Genomic DNA, 16,204 nt, shown 5'->3' with positions numbered 1-16,204 from the left:
CATGACATCATTTTCTGTAATTTTCCAAGCTGTTTAAAGTCACAGTCAACTTAGTGTATGTAAACTTCTGACCCACTGGAATTGTGATACAGTGAATTATAAGTGAAATAATCTGTCTGTAATCAATTGTTAGAAAAATGACTTGTGTCATGCACAAAGTAGATGTCCTAACCGACTTGCCAAAACTATAGTTTGTTAACAAGAAATTTGCGGAATGGTTGAAAAATGAGTTTTAATGACTCCAACCTAAGTGTATGTAAACTTCCGACTTTAACACATGCCTGTGTCTGTCATACCTGCTTTTGCTCCTGTGTGTACGGCTTAGTTCGAACCCAGAACTAACATACCTGAATATACCACTCAAAGTGTTAATGAATAGTTGATTAGGTTTGTTACTGCTTGGCTGAAACAAGAGCCTGCACCTCCTCCAGGCCCAGGTGTGAGGAACACTGCCGTATTTAACACAGCTATTGTAAAAGCCTCTGCTTTTTTGACTGAACCTCCTTAGTTGGTGGTGGTGTTCATTTTTTTTTATGCAGATTTCTTGGCTATTTTCTTTGGACTTGGGCTGAGTAAGTAAGAATTTCGTCCACAAATGTACCAACATTTATGATAAGTGGATTCCATAATGTGTTTATTTTGTTAGATGCTTCTCCCTATTAGCTGAAATCTTATTTTTTCAAAGCCATTTTAGCTGTCGCGCTATCTATTGGGTCTGAACAGATTCACAAATCATGGGAAATTGTTGCGCAATGCAGATGTTGACTCCCTCCGAGGCATGTGTGGCTAGGCAACCCCCCTGCACTTGCCGGGGCAGGCCTGCTCCCTCTGTGGCTAAAGCCATTTGTATTTATTATGAATCCCCAAGGCAGCAGCTACTCTTCCTGGGGTCCGGCAAAATTAACCTCTAGGGGCTGTGTGGGAGCGTCCCACCCCTGGTACACCCTATCAACAACAGGTGAAATATCAAGAGCGCCAAATTTGAAAACAATTAAATGTCATAATTCAAATTTCTCAAACATACAACTATCTTACACCCTTTGAAAGATAAACATCTCCTTAATCTAACCATGTTGTCCGATTTCAAAAAGGCTTTACGGCGAAAGCATAAAGTTAGATTATGTTAGGAGAGTACATTGACAATAGCTGTGTGTAATGTTTTGTCAATTCAAAGACAGGCGTCACCAAAAGCAGAAAACCAGCTAAAATTATGCACTAACCTTTGACAATCTCCATCAGATGACACTCCTAGGACATTATGTTAGACAATACGTGCATTTTTAGTTCTATCAAGTTCATATTTATATCCAAAAACAGCGTTTTACTATGGCGTTGATGTTCAGGAAATCGTTTCCCTCCAATAACCGCCAGTCAATCAGCACAACAAATTAAATAATGACTATTCGAAAACATTGGTTAAATATTATATTGTCATTCAAAGAATTATAGATTTACATCTCTTGAACGCAACCGGATTGCCAGATTTAAAAATAACCTTACTGGGAAATCACACTTTGCAATAATCTGAGCACTGCGCCCAGAAAAATACGCATTGCGATACAGACTAACCGCCATGTTGGAGAGATCTAAAATCAAAAATACTATGTAAATAATCCATTACCTTTGATTCTCTTCATCAGATGTCACTTCCAGGAATCCCAGGTCCATAACGAATGTAGTTTTGTTCAAAAAAGCTCATAATTTATGTCCAAAAAGCTCCGTGTTGTTAGCACATGATCTATGCCCGCCGGACTTCTCTTCATGAACGAGGGGAAAAAGTTTTTTCAAAATTCTCAATACTGCCCCCTAGCCCTAAGAAGTTTTAAGGCAGTTATACAATTTTAAAAACATTACAATACATTCATTACAGAATTCACAACACACTGTGTGACCTCAGGCCCATACTCCACTACGACATATCTACAATGAAAAATCCACATGTATGCATGTGTCTGTACCTGTTTGTGTTACTTCACAGTCCCCGCTGTTCCATAATAACGTGTATTTTTACCTGCTATTTTAATCTGATTCTACTGCTTGCATCAGTTACCTGATGTGAAATAGAGTTCCATGTAGTCATGGCTCTTTGTAGTACTTTGCGCCTCCCATGGTCTGTTCTGGACTTGGGGACTGTGAAGAGACCTCTGGTAGCATGTCTTGTGGGGTATGCATGGTTGTCTGAGCTGTGTGCTAGTATTTTAAACAGACAGCTCGGTACCTTCAGCTTATCAACCTCTTTCAAAAACAAGTAATGAGGAAGTCAATCTCCCTTCCACTTTGAGCCATGAGAGATTGACATGCATGTCATTGTTAGGTCTCGGTGTACTTTTAAGGGCCAGTTGTGTTGCCCTGTTCTGAGCCAACTGCAATTTTCCAATATCCCTCTTTGTGGCACCTGATCACACGACTGAACAGTAGTCCAAGTGCAACAAAAACCAGGGCCTGTAGGACCTGCCTTGTTGATAGTGTTGTTAAGAAGGCAGAGCAGCACTTTATTATGGACCGACTTCTCCCCTTCTTACTTACTGTTGAATCAATATGTTTTGACCATGACAGTTTACAATCCAGGGTTACTCTAAGCAGTTTAGTCACCTCAACTTGCTGAATTTCCACATTATTCATTACAAGATGTAGTTGAGGTTTAGGGTTTAGTGAATGATTTGTCCCAAATACAATACTTTTAGTTTTGGATATATTTAGGTCTAACTCATTCCTTGCTACCCATTTCGAAACTAACTGTAGCTCTTTGTTAAGTGTTGGAGTCATTTCAGTCACTGTAGTAGCTGACCTGTATAGTGGTGAGTCATCCGCATACATAGACACACTGGCCTTACTCAAAGCCAGTGGCATGTCGTTAGTAAAGATTGAAAAAAGCAAGGGGCCTAAACAGCCCTGGGGAATTCCTGTTTCTACCTGGATTATGTTTGAGAGGCTTCCATTAAAAAACACCCTCTGTGTTCTGTTAGACAAGTAGCTCTTTATCCACATTATAGCACGGGGTGTAAAGCCATAACACATACGTTTTTCCAGAAAGACTATGATCTATAATATCAAAAGCTGCACTGAAGTCAAGACAGCCCCCGGAATTGTATCATCAATTTCTCTCAGCCAATCAGTCATTTGTGTAAGTGCCGTGCTTGTTGAGTGTCCTTCCCAATATGTGTGCTGAAAGTCTGTTGTCAATTTGTTTACTGTGAAATAGCATTGTATCTGGTCAAACACACATTTTTTCCAGAAGTTTACTTAGTGTTGGTAACGTGAGAAATGTGCAAACAAATATTTGTCCTATGAAACTAAATAAATACTGCACTCTGACCCACAAAACTCCTTTAATCGATTGATTTATAGTGTTGTTAGACAAAACAAGGAAAGTGAATTTTAAAACGTGATGTAGTTTTATTGGAATTTGCAGCGGTTTTCGTTAAGTAATTAATCTGCTAGCTTCTGACATGACTTACTTCAACTTTAAGTGTTTATCCATACTTAAAACGTCTGTGTGAGTAATCCTTGCAATTCAATGATTAGATCACCGGTGATTTTGTGTGTGTGTGTGTGTGTGTGTCCGTCCATCAGATCTGATATGCGCCTCCATAAAGATGATGTTGACATTTGCTTCAGCAAGACACTCAACTCCTGCAAGGTCCCACAGATTCGCTACGCCAGCGTGGAGCGGCTGCTGGAAAGGCTGACGGACTTGCGCTTCCTCTCCATCGACTTCCTCAACACCTTCCTCCACACCTACCGCATCTTCACTACTGCTGCCGTGGTCATGGATAAACTGGCTGACATCTACAAGAAACCTTTCACCTCTATACCTGTCAGGTAATACATGAGAGAACATGCATGACATGCACACATTCACGGAAAAACACACACACTTTCATGTTACAGAGGGTTGAGTTTTCTCTAAACCTCTCATCATTTCTCCTGTTATTCTCTCCATCCAGTTTTATGAGAGAGACTCAGACAGAGAGAGACTCAGACAGAGAGAGACTCAGACAGAGAGAGACTCAGACAGAGAGAGACTCAGACAGAGAGAGACTCAGACTCAGAGAGAGACTCAGACTCAGAGAGAGAGACACTCAGACTCAGAGAGAGAGACACTCAGACTCAGAGAGAGAGAGACACTCAGACTCAGAGAGAGAGAGACACTCAGACTCAGAGAGAGAGAGACACTCAGACTCAGAGAGAGAGAGACACTCAGACTCAGAGAGAGAGAGACACTCAGACTCAGAGAGAGAGAGACACTCAGACTCAGAGAGAGAGAGACACTCAGACTCAGAGAGAGAGACACTCAGACTCAGAGAGAGAGACACTCAGACTCAGAGAGACTCTGAGAGAGACACTCAGACTCAGAGAGACTCTGAGAGAGACACTCAGACTCAGAGAGACTCTGAGAGAGACACTCAGACTCTGAGAGAGAGAGAGAGACACTCAGACTCTGAGAGAGAGAGAGAGAGAGACTCAGACTCTGAGAGAGAGAGACTCAGACTCTGAGAGAGAGAGACTCAGACTCTGAGAGAGAGAGAGACTCAGACTCTGAGAGAGAGAGAGACTCAGACTCTGAGAGAGAGAGAGACTCAGACTCTGAGAGAGAGAGAGACTCAGACTCTGAGAGAGAGAGAGACTCAGACTCTGAGAGAGAGAGAGACTCAGACTCTGAGAGACTCGAGAGAGAGACTCAGACTCTGAGAGAGAGAGAGACTCAGACTCTGAGAGAGAGAGAGACTCAGACTCTGAGAGACTCAGACTCTGAGAGACTCAGACTCTGAGAGAGAGAGAGAGAGAGAGAGAGACTCAGACTCTGAGAGAGAGAGAGAGACTCAGACTCTGAGAGACAGAGAGAGAGAGACTCAGACTCTGAGAGAGAGACTCAGACTCTGAGAGAGAGAGAGAGAGAGAGAGAGAGAGACTCAGACTCTGAGAGACCTCAGAAGACTCAGACTCTGAGAGCTCAGACTCTGAGAGAGAGAGAGAGTACTCAGACTCTGAGAGAGTAGAGACTCAGACTCGGAAAGACAGAGAGAGGAGGACTCAGACTCTGAGAGAGAGACTCAGACTCTTGAGGAGATAGAGAGAGAGAGAGAGGAGAAGAACTCAGACTCTGAAGAACTGCAGAGACTCAGACTCTGAGAGACTCAGAGACTCAGACTCTGAGAGACGACTCAGACTCTGAGAGACGACTCAGACTCTGAGAGACGACTCAGACTCTGAGAGACTCAGAGACTCAGACTCTGAGAGACTCAGAGACTCAGACTCTGAGAGACTCAGAGACTCAGACTCTGAGAGACTCAGAGACTCAGACTCTGAGAGAGAGAGAGAAACTCAGACTCTGAGAGAGAGAGAGAGACTCAGACTCTGAGAGAGAGAGAGAGAGACTCAGACTCTGAGAGACTCTGAGAGACTCAGACTCTGAGAGACTCTGAGAGACTCAGACTCTGAGAGACTCTGAGAGACTCTGAGAGACTCTGAGAGACTCAGACTCTGAGAGACTCTGAGAGACTCAGACTCTGAGAGACTCTGAGAGACTCTGAGAGACTCTGAGAGACTCTGAGAGACTCTGAGAGACTCTGAGAGACTCAGACTCTGAGAGACTCAGAGACTCAGACTCTGAGAGACTCAGAGACTCAGACTCTGAGAGACTCAGAGACTCAGACTCTGAGAGACTCAGAGACTCAGACTCTGAGAGACTCAGAGACTCAGACTCTGAGAGACTCAGACTCTGAGAGAGAGAGAGAAACTCAGACTCTGAGAGAGAGAGAGAGAGACTCAGACTCTGAGAGAGAGAGAGAGAGAGAGAGACTCAGACTCTGAGAGACTCAGACTCTGAGAGACTCTGAGAGACTCTGAGAGACTCTGAGAGACTCAGACTCTGAGAGACTCTGAGAGACTCTGAGAGACTCAGACTCTGAGAGACTCTGAGAGACTCAGACTCTGAGAGACTCTGAGAGACTCAGACTCTGAGAGACTCTGAGAGACTCAGACTCTGAGAGACTCAGACTCTGAGAGACTCAGACTCTGAGAGACTCTGAGAGACTCAGACTCTGAGAGACTCTGATAGACTCAGACTCTGAGAGACTCTGAGAGACTCAGACTCTGAGAGACTCAGACTCTGAGAGACTCTGAGAGACTCAGACTCTGAGAGACTCTGAGAGACTCAGACTCTGAGAGACTCAGAGAGAGAGAGACTCTGAGAGAGAGAGACTCAGAGAGAGAGACTCTGAGAGAGAGAGAGACTCTGAGAGAGAGAGAGACTCTGAGAGAGAGAGACTCTGAGAGAGAGAGAGACTCTGAGAGAGACTCTGAGAGAGAGAGAGACTCTGAGAGAGACTCTGAGAGAGACTCTGAGAGAGACTCTGAGAGAGACTCTGAGAGAGACTCTGAGAGAGAGAGAGACTCTGAGAGAGAGAGAGACTCAGAGAGAGAGAGAGAGAGAGAGAGAGAGAGAGAGACTCTGAGTCTTGACAAAGTACAGGCTCAGTGAGCACAGCCTTGCCATTGAGAAGGGTAGACACCGGAAAACCTGGCTCCCTGTAGAGGAAAGGCTGTGCAACCACTGCACAACAGCAGAACCTGAGACGGAGCTGCATTTCCTGACAAAATGTCAAAAATATAAAACAATTAGAGAGTGTCATTTCCCCAAATTTGAAACCCTTATTCAAGGTTTCAAAGACCTCTCTGATGAGGATAGGCTACCCGTCCTGTTGGGGGAGGACACAGAGAGCTGTGGGTTGGCAGCGCACTACATTGCTGCCTGCCATAAGATGAGGGACAGTGTCTGACAGACCAGCCTGCACATGTCCTCTACTGTATGATTATTGTTATTGTTGAATGTATGGTTATATTGACCGTTGGTTATTGTTGTTACTGTTGTCCCGTTGACAATTTTTGATTCTCATTTTTATTTATTTTTATATTGCAAATATCCAAAGTAAGCTTTGGCAATATGTACATTGTTACGTCATGCCAATAAAGCGAATTGAATTGAATTGAATTGACTCTGAGAGAGAGAGAGAGAGAGAGAGAGAGAGAGAGAGAGAGAGAGAGAGAGAGAGAGAGAGAGAGAGAGAGAGAGAGAGACTCTGAGAGAGAGACTCTGAGAGAGAGAGAGAGACTCTGAGAGAGACAGAGAGACTCTGAGAGAGACAGAGAGACTCTGAGAGAGACTGAGAGAAAGAGAGACAGAGAGAGACTGAGAGAAAGAGAGACAGAGAGAGACTGAGAGAGAGAGAGAGAGACTGAGAGAGAGAGAGAGAGACTCTGAGAGAGAGAGAGAGACTCTGAGAGAGAGAGACTCAGAGAGAGACTGAGAGAGAGACTGAGAGAGAGACTGAGAGAGAGAGAGACTCTGAGAGAGAGAGAGAGAGAGAGAGAGACTCTGAGACTCTGAGAGAGAGACTCTGAGACACTGAGAGAGAGACACTGAGAGAGAGACACTGAGAGAGAGACACTGAGAGAGAGACACTGACAGAGAGAGACAGAGAGAGACAGAGAGAGACTGAGTGAGAGTGAGTGAGAGAGAGAGAGAGAGAGAGACACTGAGTGAGAGTGAGAGAGACAGAGCAAGAGAGACAGAGAGAGAGAGAGACTCTGAGACTCTGAGAGAGAGACTCTGAGACACTGAGAGAGACAGAGAGAGAGACTGAGAGAGAGACACTGAGAGAGACACAGAGAGAGAGAGACTGAGTGAGAGTGTGTGAGAGAGAGAGAGACACTGAGTGAGAGTGAGAGAGACAGAGAGAGAGAGACACTGAGTGAGAGTGAGAGAGACAGAGAGAGAGAGACAGAGAGAGACTGAGTGAGTGAGTGAGAGAGAGAGAGACACTGAGTGAGAGTGAAAGAGAGACACTGAGAGACTGAGAGACAGAGAGAGAGACTGAGAGAGAGAGAGACTGAGAGAGAGAGAGAGAGACTGAGAGAGAGAGAGACTGAGGGAGAGAGAGACTGAGGGAGAGAGAGACTGAGAGAGAGAGAGACTGAGAGAGAGAGAGACTGAGAGAGAGAGAGACTGAGAGAGAGAGAGACTGAGAGAGAGAGAGACTGAGAGAGACAGAGAGAGAGAGACTGAGAGAGACAGAGAGAGAGAGACAGAGAGAGAGAGACTGAGAGAGAGAGAGACTGAGAGAGAGAGACTGAGAGAGAGAGAGAGAGACTGAGAGAGAGAGACTGAGAGAGAGAGAGACTGAGAGAGACTGAGAGAGAGAGAGAGAGAGAGAGAGACAGAGAGAGAGAGAGAGACTCTGAGAGACTGAGACTGAGACTCTGAGAGACTGAGACTCTGAGAGACTGAGACTCTGAGACTCTGAGAGACTGAGACTCTGAGAGACTCTGAGAGACTCTGAGAGACTCTGAGACTGAGACTCTGAGACTGAGAGAGAGAGACTGAGACTGAGACTCTTTTGACCTTTCCACCTGGCTGTTTCAGCCCCAGAACAGAGGGTGAGTGGTATAGGACCGCTTGTGGCCCAGGGGTTAATTGAATGAAACACAACAATTTTACTGCTAGCAAAACAGATGCTTGAAAAATGTTTCATTTTGCAAAGACATATGTCAGACAGTGTTTTTGTGTGTATGCATTTTCCTGCCCAGACCTAACGATCCTTTCAACTGGAAAGTCTGTGCCTCTTTTTCTATCTTTTTTCCTGTGTCCAGTGCAGGTGTGTGTAGGCTAACTCCTGGATGCCCTCATTACCAGAGAACATAGACCAGAAACAACAGCAGAGACCCACAAACCCACACACCTACAGTATATGACAGGGTGTATTTGCTCCTAGACACTGATCTTGTCAGTTTGGCATTTTCCCCACTAATTGTTAAGGTTAGAATTGGGGGAGGGGAAGCTGATCCTAGATCTGTACCTAAGACACAGGAGATTGGTGGCACCTTAATTGGCTCGTGTTAATGGCTGGAGCGGAATCAGTGGAATGGTATCAAACACATGGTTTCCATATGTTTGATTCCATTCCATTTTCTTCGTTCCAGCCATTATTATGAGCCTTCCTCCCCTCAGCAGCCTCCACTGACCTAGGGGAGTCTTCACCCTGGAGGATAATGACAGCATTCACACATACAGTTTCAACATGAAAAGGCTTTGATGTCCTGTGGTCATTGTCAGTTATATATAAATAAACGTGTATGTTGTCCTGACCTTCACTCCTCCATCCTCCACCTACTCCATCACCTTCATCCCCCCTCACCCATCCCCTCTTCTCACTCCATCCCCTCCTCTCGCATTCCTCACCCAATCACCCCTTGCCCATCCCCTTCTCTCACCCCTCCATCCGTTATATCCCTTTCCTCTCCATCCCCCCTCCACAGGGTACAGTACCACTCATTTGACCGCCTGTCCATCACGTCCATCTGTCCTGACTACAGCCTGAAGATCAGGAAGATAGCCCTGGATCAGTCCAAGTAACACAATCTGCCTCTCTCTCTCCCCCTCTGCTTTATCCCTTGCTCTTTCTGTCCCTGGACTTGTCCAAGTACCTCTCTCTTTGCCTCTCACTTGTGTTCTCTCCTCCTCTCCCCTCTCTCTCTCTCGCTCTTTCTTCACTTTTGCATCTTTTCACTGCACCTTTTCTTTTAGAGAAGACTTCAAGGCTATTTTGCTCTTTCCTCCTCCCCCTTTCCCTGTCCTTCGCTCAATGTCTCTGTCCTTAGTTTTCTTTCTCCCTCCCTCTAGCATCTTCCGTCTGCATATCCTCCCTTCTGACTACTGTGGAAGACCACTGAGCTCTTTCCCTCTCTGTCTCTCTCTCTGTCTGTGTGTCACTTAGTGCTGAGCGATTAACAGAAATATCAGTTAATTTTTGGTTTTTAAACAACTTATTGACTGACATTGGTTGAATTATTTTAATTCAATTTAATTTTTTTTCTTTCTGCTAGCTCAATGCGCACACTGTAGTTTCTCTACAGATAAATCAGATCATGCCCAAACTGTGCGATGTACTGTAGTAGGGAGTTGTAGTTTCCAACAGGCCAATGCTCTACATAGTTTAGTGACGAAAACGTGATAATTAACTACAAATAACCATAGTCCATAGTAATGTTTATTCTTACGCCTGCTACATAAGAGACAGAAGAATGTGCGATCAAGAAGGGATACAGAGAGAGCAGTTGCTTCTTGAGGTATTGGTATTCAGCAGTCATATTGGTATGCCTTATTTACTTTAAAGAACTATTAAAATAATGGTTTTGTCAGACAGCATAGGCAGCAGCTCAATAGAGATGAGATGATGACTTGGAATTAAATTAAAGTCATCAAATAAAACAAATGTAATATACACAACAACTGAAATATTTTATGTGTAGTAATGTGAATAACTGATGGTTAATAAGTGATAAGCAGTCATGAGCAGTCAGTATCATCATGGGACTTTTAATTATTGTTTTATTCTGTTTGGTTATAGCATCCAACCCGCATAGTGCATTTAATGTTTTGAAAATCTTGATTTATTTTTTATAATCGAACCGAATCCAAACCAACCTCAAAAAGCTCTAATTGCTCAGCACCACTCTCACTCCTTTCTTCAACCTCTTTGCATGGTCTTTCATGTAACCTGTTTTGCCATTTTCCACTCAGGCTGAGTTATAGACCTAGCTGTAGTGCTGATGGTTCTGTTCACAGTTTTCTGGCATGATGATGATAATAGCATCTCCTGTCTCATAACAGTCAATTCATGCTTTCCTCACAACGACTCAATGCAAATTTGACAGATTTTTTTCCCCTCTCTTGCTCTCTCTCGCTCTCTCTCAGGTCTTTGGAATTGTTCTTTGCCACCAACCAAAACAACCGAAGTGGTGATCACACCAATGACAAGTCCCCCCGTCTCTGCCGCAAGTTCTCCGGTCCTCTCTCCATCTCCTCCCACACCTCCTCTCCTGTCCGCACACGCAAACTCTCTCTGCATTCCCCCATCAGTGCTAGGGTGGGGGGGCTGGACCTTACTAACATTAACTCTATCCCCTCCTCCTTCTCTCAGTCCGCTGTCAGTAGTCCAACCTCAGCCCAAACCCCTACATTCCACCCCCCCACCCCCCAGAACTCTACCCCCCAGACCCCCACTACCACTTCCCCCCCTCCCACCTCCTCCTCGCCCCCTCCAGGTGGCAACAGGACCCCCCAAGACCAGGCCCCCCTCCCCCCCTGTCTACCCCTGTCCTACCCCGAACAGAGTCCCTCCCCCACTACAGAAGGGCAGGAGCTGCCTCGTGTTGACGCCTTCTGTGGAAAACTGAGACGCAGCATCCGCAGAGGTAAGGCCTATCTAAACACACACATGCAGCACAGATGCGCACACACACACTACCTGGATTCCCTGTCTGAGCTTCCTTCTGAGCACCACAGGCATTTAGTCAGCTTATTTATGAGTTTTAACAGCAGCTCTGATTATAATGTTCTCTGACAGGGCATTTAGAATGAAGAGAGGCAGGCTGCTAGGGTGTTTATGGCTGCACAGGATACACAGTCATTAGAATTGAGGTGTAAGTAGAAAGCATTCAGAGGGAGTGTTCTCACTTTAGATTCTTTACTGTGTGTGTATGGGAGAAAGCAAGAGAGAGTGAGTGTTTTATGACCTTTCCCCTGGCTGTTTCATGCCCAGAACTGGGCTTTTTTTTACCCATCTACCAATAGGTGCCCTTTTTTGCGAGGCATTGGAAAACCTCCCTGGTCTTTGTGGTGGAATCTGTGTTTGAAATTCACTGCTCGACTGAGGGACCTTACAATTATCTGTATGTGTGGGGTGCAGAGATGAGGCAGTCATTCAAAAATCATGTTAAACACTACTATTGTACAAAGAGTGACTCCATGCAACATATTATGTAACGAAGGGGCTGAATGTCTCAAGACATTTCTGCTTTTGAGAAAAGTAATTCCACTTTGACATTATGGGGTATTATGTTTCACCCAGTGACCCCCAAAATCTTTATTTAGTCAATTTAAAATGTAGGCTGTGTTACAACAAACTGTGGAAAAAGTCAAGGGGTGTGAATTATTTCTGAAGGCACTGTGAGAAGAGGAAAATCGCCTTGTGTATTATACTATTCTAACTCTCAACAGTGAATTGACACCCTGACTGAGTTCTTAAAATAAATACATGTATTTACTCCATGTGTTTGGACAGTGAAGCTAAAATGACTTAATTTGGCTCTATACTCCAGCATTTTAGATTTAAGATTCAGCTACTATTGGGCAAAACATAACCCAAAAACAAACGGCAAATGCATTCAACGAGTTTGTAGAAATACTACACTTTTGACTACTTTGATACACTATATGTGAATTTGTCGAAATAATGATGACTTCTTCACATCGGTGAACTAGATACATAAAAGGGCTTTCCAGGTCTCTCTTGAAAAAGATTAGTTTTTATCTCAACGAGACTAACCTGGTTAAATAAATACAATTTCTAAACAGTAAAACAGAAGCAGTGGGGTATGACATTATTGAAATGCTTGATAATGATGAGCAATAATGACTGTATAAAATCAATAATTAATATACTAAGCTAAAAAAAGAGAAATTATTTTATACTGACACAATTGCAAAAGAAGAGATTTTGTTTTACACGGTAGGGTAAAAATTGACAGCCCTAAAGATTCTTATAAATTAAGTAGTCAAAAGTTTAGTATTTGTGACCGACCGCCTTGATTCGGTTTTATTTAGCAAAATTTGAAATTGTGCTTTTTACATTGGATAAATGTAGAGACTAGCTAGACAATGGAATATCATACACTGCAGTTGAGGAACAATGGAAAAGTAATTCTGCTTTGAAAGTAGATAAACTTGTAACCCCACTTTTGAGAATGGCCCTTGAATGTTTTGGTACACTTACTGGAAAGTTCTTCTTCTTTGTCTACACCCATTCATCATTGTTCACACCCTCTTAAGCCTTAGCCCCACCCATCTCTAAGGATTCACGTAAGGCCATGTGGTAAACACACGTTATATTAAATAAAATCTATGTTTATTTGTCACATGCAAAGGATACAGAAGGTGTAAACGGTGAATTGAAGTGGTTACTTGCATAGTAGCAATATCAAAAACAAAGTGGCCAGCTAAAAACATTTAAAAAATATTTTACAATTATTAGATGATGATTACCCGACACACTTGTCTAAACTGATGCGTCATGTGAAGGAAATGCTATAACCCACCCCCAGCTCCATCTAGCTAAGTGGATAGGTCACTATTTTCTAGACATGTACACATGTTCGTGAAATACAATAATAGATGGTCATAATCACCCCCAGACACACCTGGCTAATTTGATGGGTCATGTAATAATCCGGCCAAAGTGGAGTCTTTTGTTTCGACATGTAGCTAGCTAGCTAAACAATGAACCGGAATAATACACTGTAATGGGGCAGCAGGTAGCCTAGTGGTTAGAGCATTGGGCATCCGAAAAGTTGCTGGATCGAATCCCCGAGCTGACAAGGTAAACATCTGTCGTTCTGCCCCTGAACAAGGCAGTTAACCCACTGTTCCCTGGTAGGCTGTCATTGTAAATAAGAATTTGTTCTTAACTGACTTGCCTAGTTAAATAAAGGTTAAATAATAATCCCAACTCATACGTCTACCAATACAAACAGCTGTAGTATGAATCTGCAGGTAGCTAAAGCTAACAAACTAGGTTCAATGTTAGCTAGATAACATTAGGCTATAACTAGCAATGCAAATGGTTTTCTGATTCTAATAATATTACTACACAGATCATACACATAACGTTAGCTAGCAAGCCAGCAAGCTAACGCTAGCTAACTAACAGTATGCTTTAACTTGCAATAAAAACAACTTTCTGACTAAATTAGAAACATATATCTGAAAATGTAACTAGACTCTTACCCGTAACACATTATATTCTTATTTACGAATAATACAAGTGACTCCAAAATGACACGACACATTACATACAATTTCTGCAAGTGAATCCATAGTAGCCATATCTAGGAAAACCAAAATTCCAAAGGCTGGGCCTAATATATTGTACAAGAGGTCAGATGTTGATGATGTAAATAATATTTGTTGGTCTGCTGTGTGTAATGAGGAGCAACCAGACGCTGAACTTGACACATTTATGAAATTGCTTATTCCAGTTAAGAAAATGACTGTAAACACTGTTAAATCCCCTTGGATTGACGAGGAATTGAAAAATGGTATGGTTGAGAGGGATGAGGCAAAATGTGTGGCAAATAAGTCTTGCAAATTAAGAAATCATGTGACTAAAGAAAAATAAACTACACTATGAAACAAAAATTAATAATATACAGAATGGTATTAAAAAGCTTTGGAGCACCTTAAATGACATTTTGGGAACTCTTCTCTTTCATTCATTGAATCAGATGACTCATTCATCACAAAACCCACTGGAATTGCCAACTACTTTAATGCCTTTTTCATTGGAAAGATAAGCAAACTTAGGCATGACATGCCAGCAACAAACTCTGACACTACACATCCAAGTATATTTGACAAAATTTTGAAAGATGAGCATTGTACTTTTGAATTCCATAAAATGAGTGTGCAAAAGGTGAAAAAAGTATTGTCTATCAACAATGACAAGCCACCGGGGTCGTACAATCTGGATGGAAAATTACTGAGGATAATAGCGGACGATATTGTCCCTCCCATTTGTCACTCCTATTTGCCATATCTTAAATTTAAGCCTACTAGAAAGTGTGTGCCCTCAGGCCTGGAGGGAAACAAAAGTTATTCCCCTACTTAAGGATAGTAAAGCCTCCTTTACTGGCTCAAATAGCCAACCCTTTGTAAACTTTTGGAAAAAATGTTTGAGCAGATACAATGCTATTTCACAGTAAACAAATTGACAACAGACTTTCAGCATGCCTATAAGGAAGAACATTCAACAAGCACAGCACTTACACAAATGACTGATGATTTGCTGAGAGAATTTGATGATAAGACTGTAGGGGCTTTTTGTTAGACTTCAGTGCAGCTTTTCACATTATCGACCATAGTCTGCTGCTGGAAAAACTTGTGTAATGGCTTTACACCTCCTGCAATATTGTGGAGGGTGTTCTTTAATGGAAGCCTCTCAAACATAATCCAGGTAGATTCAGGAGTTCCCCAGGGCAGCAGTTTAGGCCCCTTAATTTTTTCAATATTTACTAACGCCATGCCGCTGGCTTTGAGTAAACGTAGGAAAATTGCTATTGATAATGATATGCATGTCAGTCTCTCCTGGCTCAAAGTGGAAGAGAGATTGACTTCATCATTTGTTTTTGTAAAAAGTGTTGACAAGCTGAATGTACCGAGCAGTCTGTTTAAAAAAAGAGTTGAATTCATTGGCAACCTCTGCTTTTTCATATACCATCTCCCCTTTGATGTTCAGTCCAATACTGTTTAGTTTGTTTTTGGAAGTACTACTACAGCCTAGTTCCGTAAATGATTTCCAAAGCTTTTTAGGGTCATTTTTGTTTTCAATTATTTTCTCAGCAAAGTAACCCCTCTTAGCTTCATCCATCCTGCTCTGAGCTTCATTTCTGTGACGTTTATATAGGACAAAATCATGCTGCTCTTGAGAGTTCTTAAGTGTCCCACCCTAGTCAACAGCCAGTGGAATCGCGTGGCGCGAAATACAAATACCTCAAAAATGCTATAACTTCAGTTTCTCAAACATATGATTATTTTACACCATTTTAAAGACAAGACTCTTGTTAAGGAAATATGGTGATGTACAACGTAACCTTTTGGGAGTAGGCTACAGTTACTAAGAGCATAACATTTCCACACCCTAATTGTAGTCTAACCAATACCCAAACGGAGATTCAATGAAACAAAACATCTCATTGATCTATCAAGACAAGTCCGCATGCTTGTCTCAGAGCAGCGCGAAACGGTGCTGAAATAGTTGACCACACGTGGGTAGTCTATTGCTTCAAATCCTATTGCTTTGAACTTCAATATGCTTTAAATGCCACAATATCACAAATAATTGAACACACACAATTCTTAAAACTCTAATGCTTTAATATTTTCTACCCTCCGAATTCATAATCATTATATAAATATGTGCACCTTGATATTGGGGGTGCGCCATGCGGCTGTGCCTAACGGGGAAGGGGGGATTGAGCCGGGTGGGCGCAACCCAGGCAACATGGAGATGCGGGGATCCAAGCTAGGGCGAGAGCTGAAGCCACCCTCCCAACCCTCCCAGCCCAGAACCCCGAGCCAAGGGAAGGG

The 16,204-nt window shown here is 42.9% G+C and overlaps 1 protein-coding gene across 1 annotated transcript in view; it reads left to right on the top strand.

Moving 5' to 3' along the window:
• Positions 1 to 16,204, top strand: part of LOC115164089 (ras-specific guanine nucleotide-releasing factor 2) — a 182,581-nt gene that overhangs the window by 92,391 nt on the left and 73,986 nt on the right. The window contains exons 15-16 of the mRNA XM_029716198.1: positions 3,574 to 3,822; positions 10,757 to 11,256. Of these exons, the coding sequence (XP_029572058.1) occupies positions 3,574 to 3,822; positions 10,757 to 11,256 (749 nt within the window). The remainder of the gene's footprint in view (positions 1 to 3,573; positions 3,823 to 10,756; positions 11,257 to 16,204) is intronic.

Source organism: Salmo trutta, chromosome 27 (assembly GCF_901001165.1).
Source record: "Salmo trutta chromosome 27, fSalTru1.1, whole genome shotgun sequence".
Classification (NCBI taxonomy): Eukaryota; Metazoa; Chordata; class Actinopteri; order Salmoniformes; family Salmonidae; genus Salmo; species Salmo trutta.
This window is presented reverse-complemented; position numbering and strand designations above follow the sequence as displayed.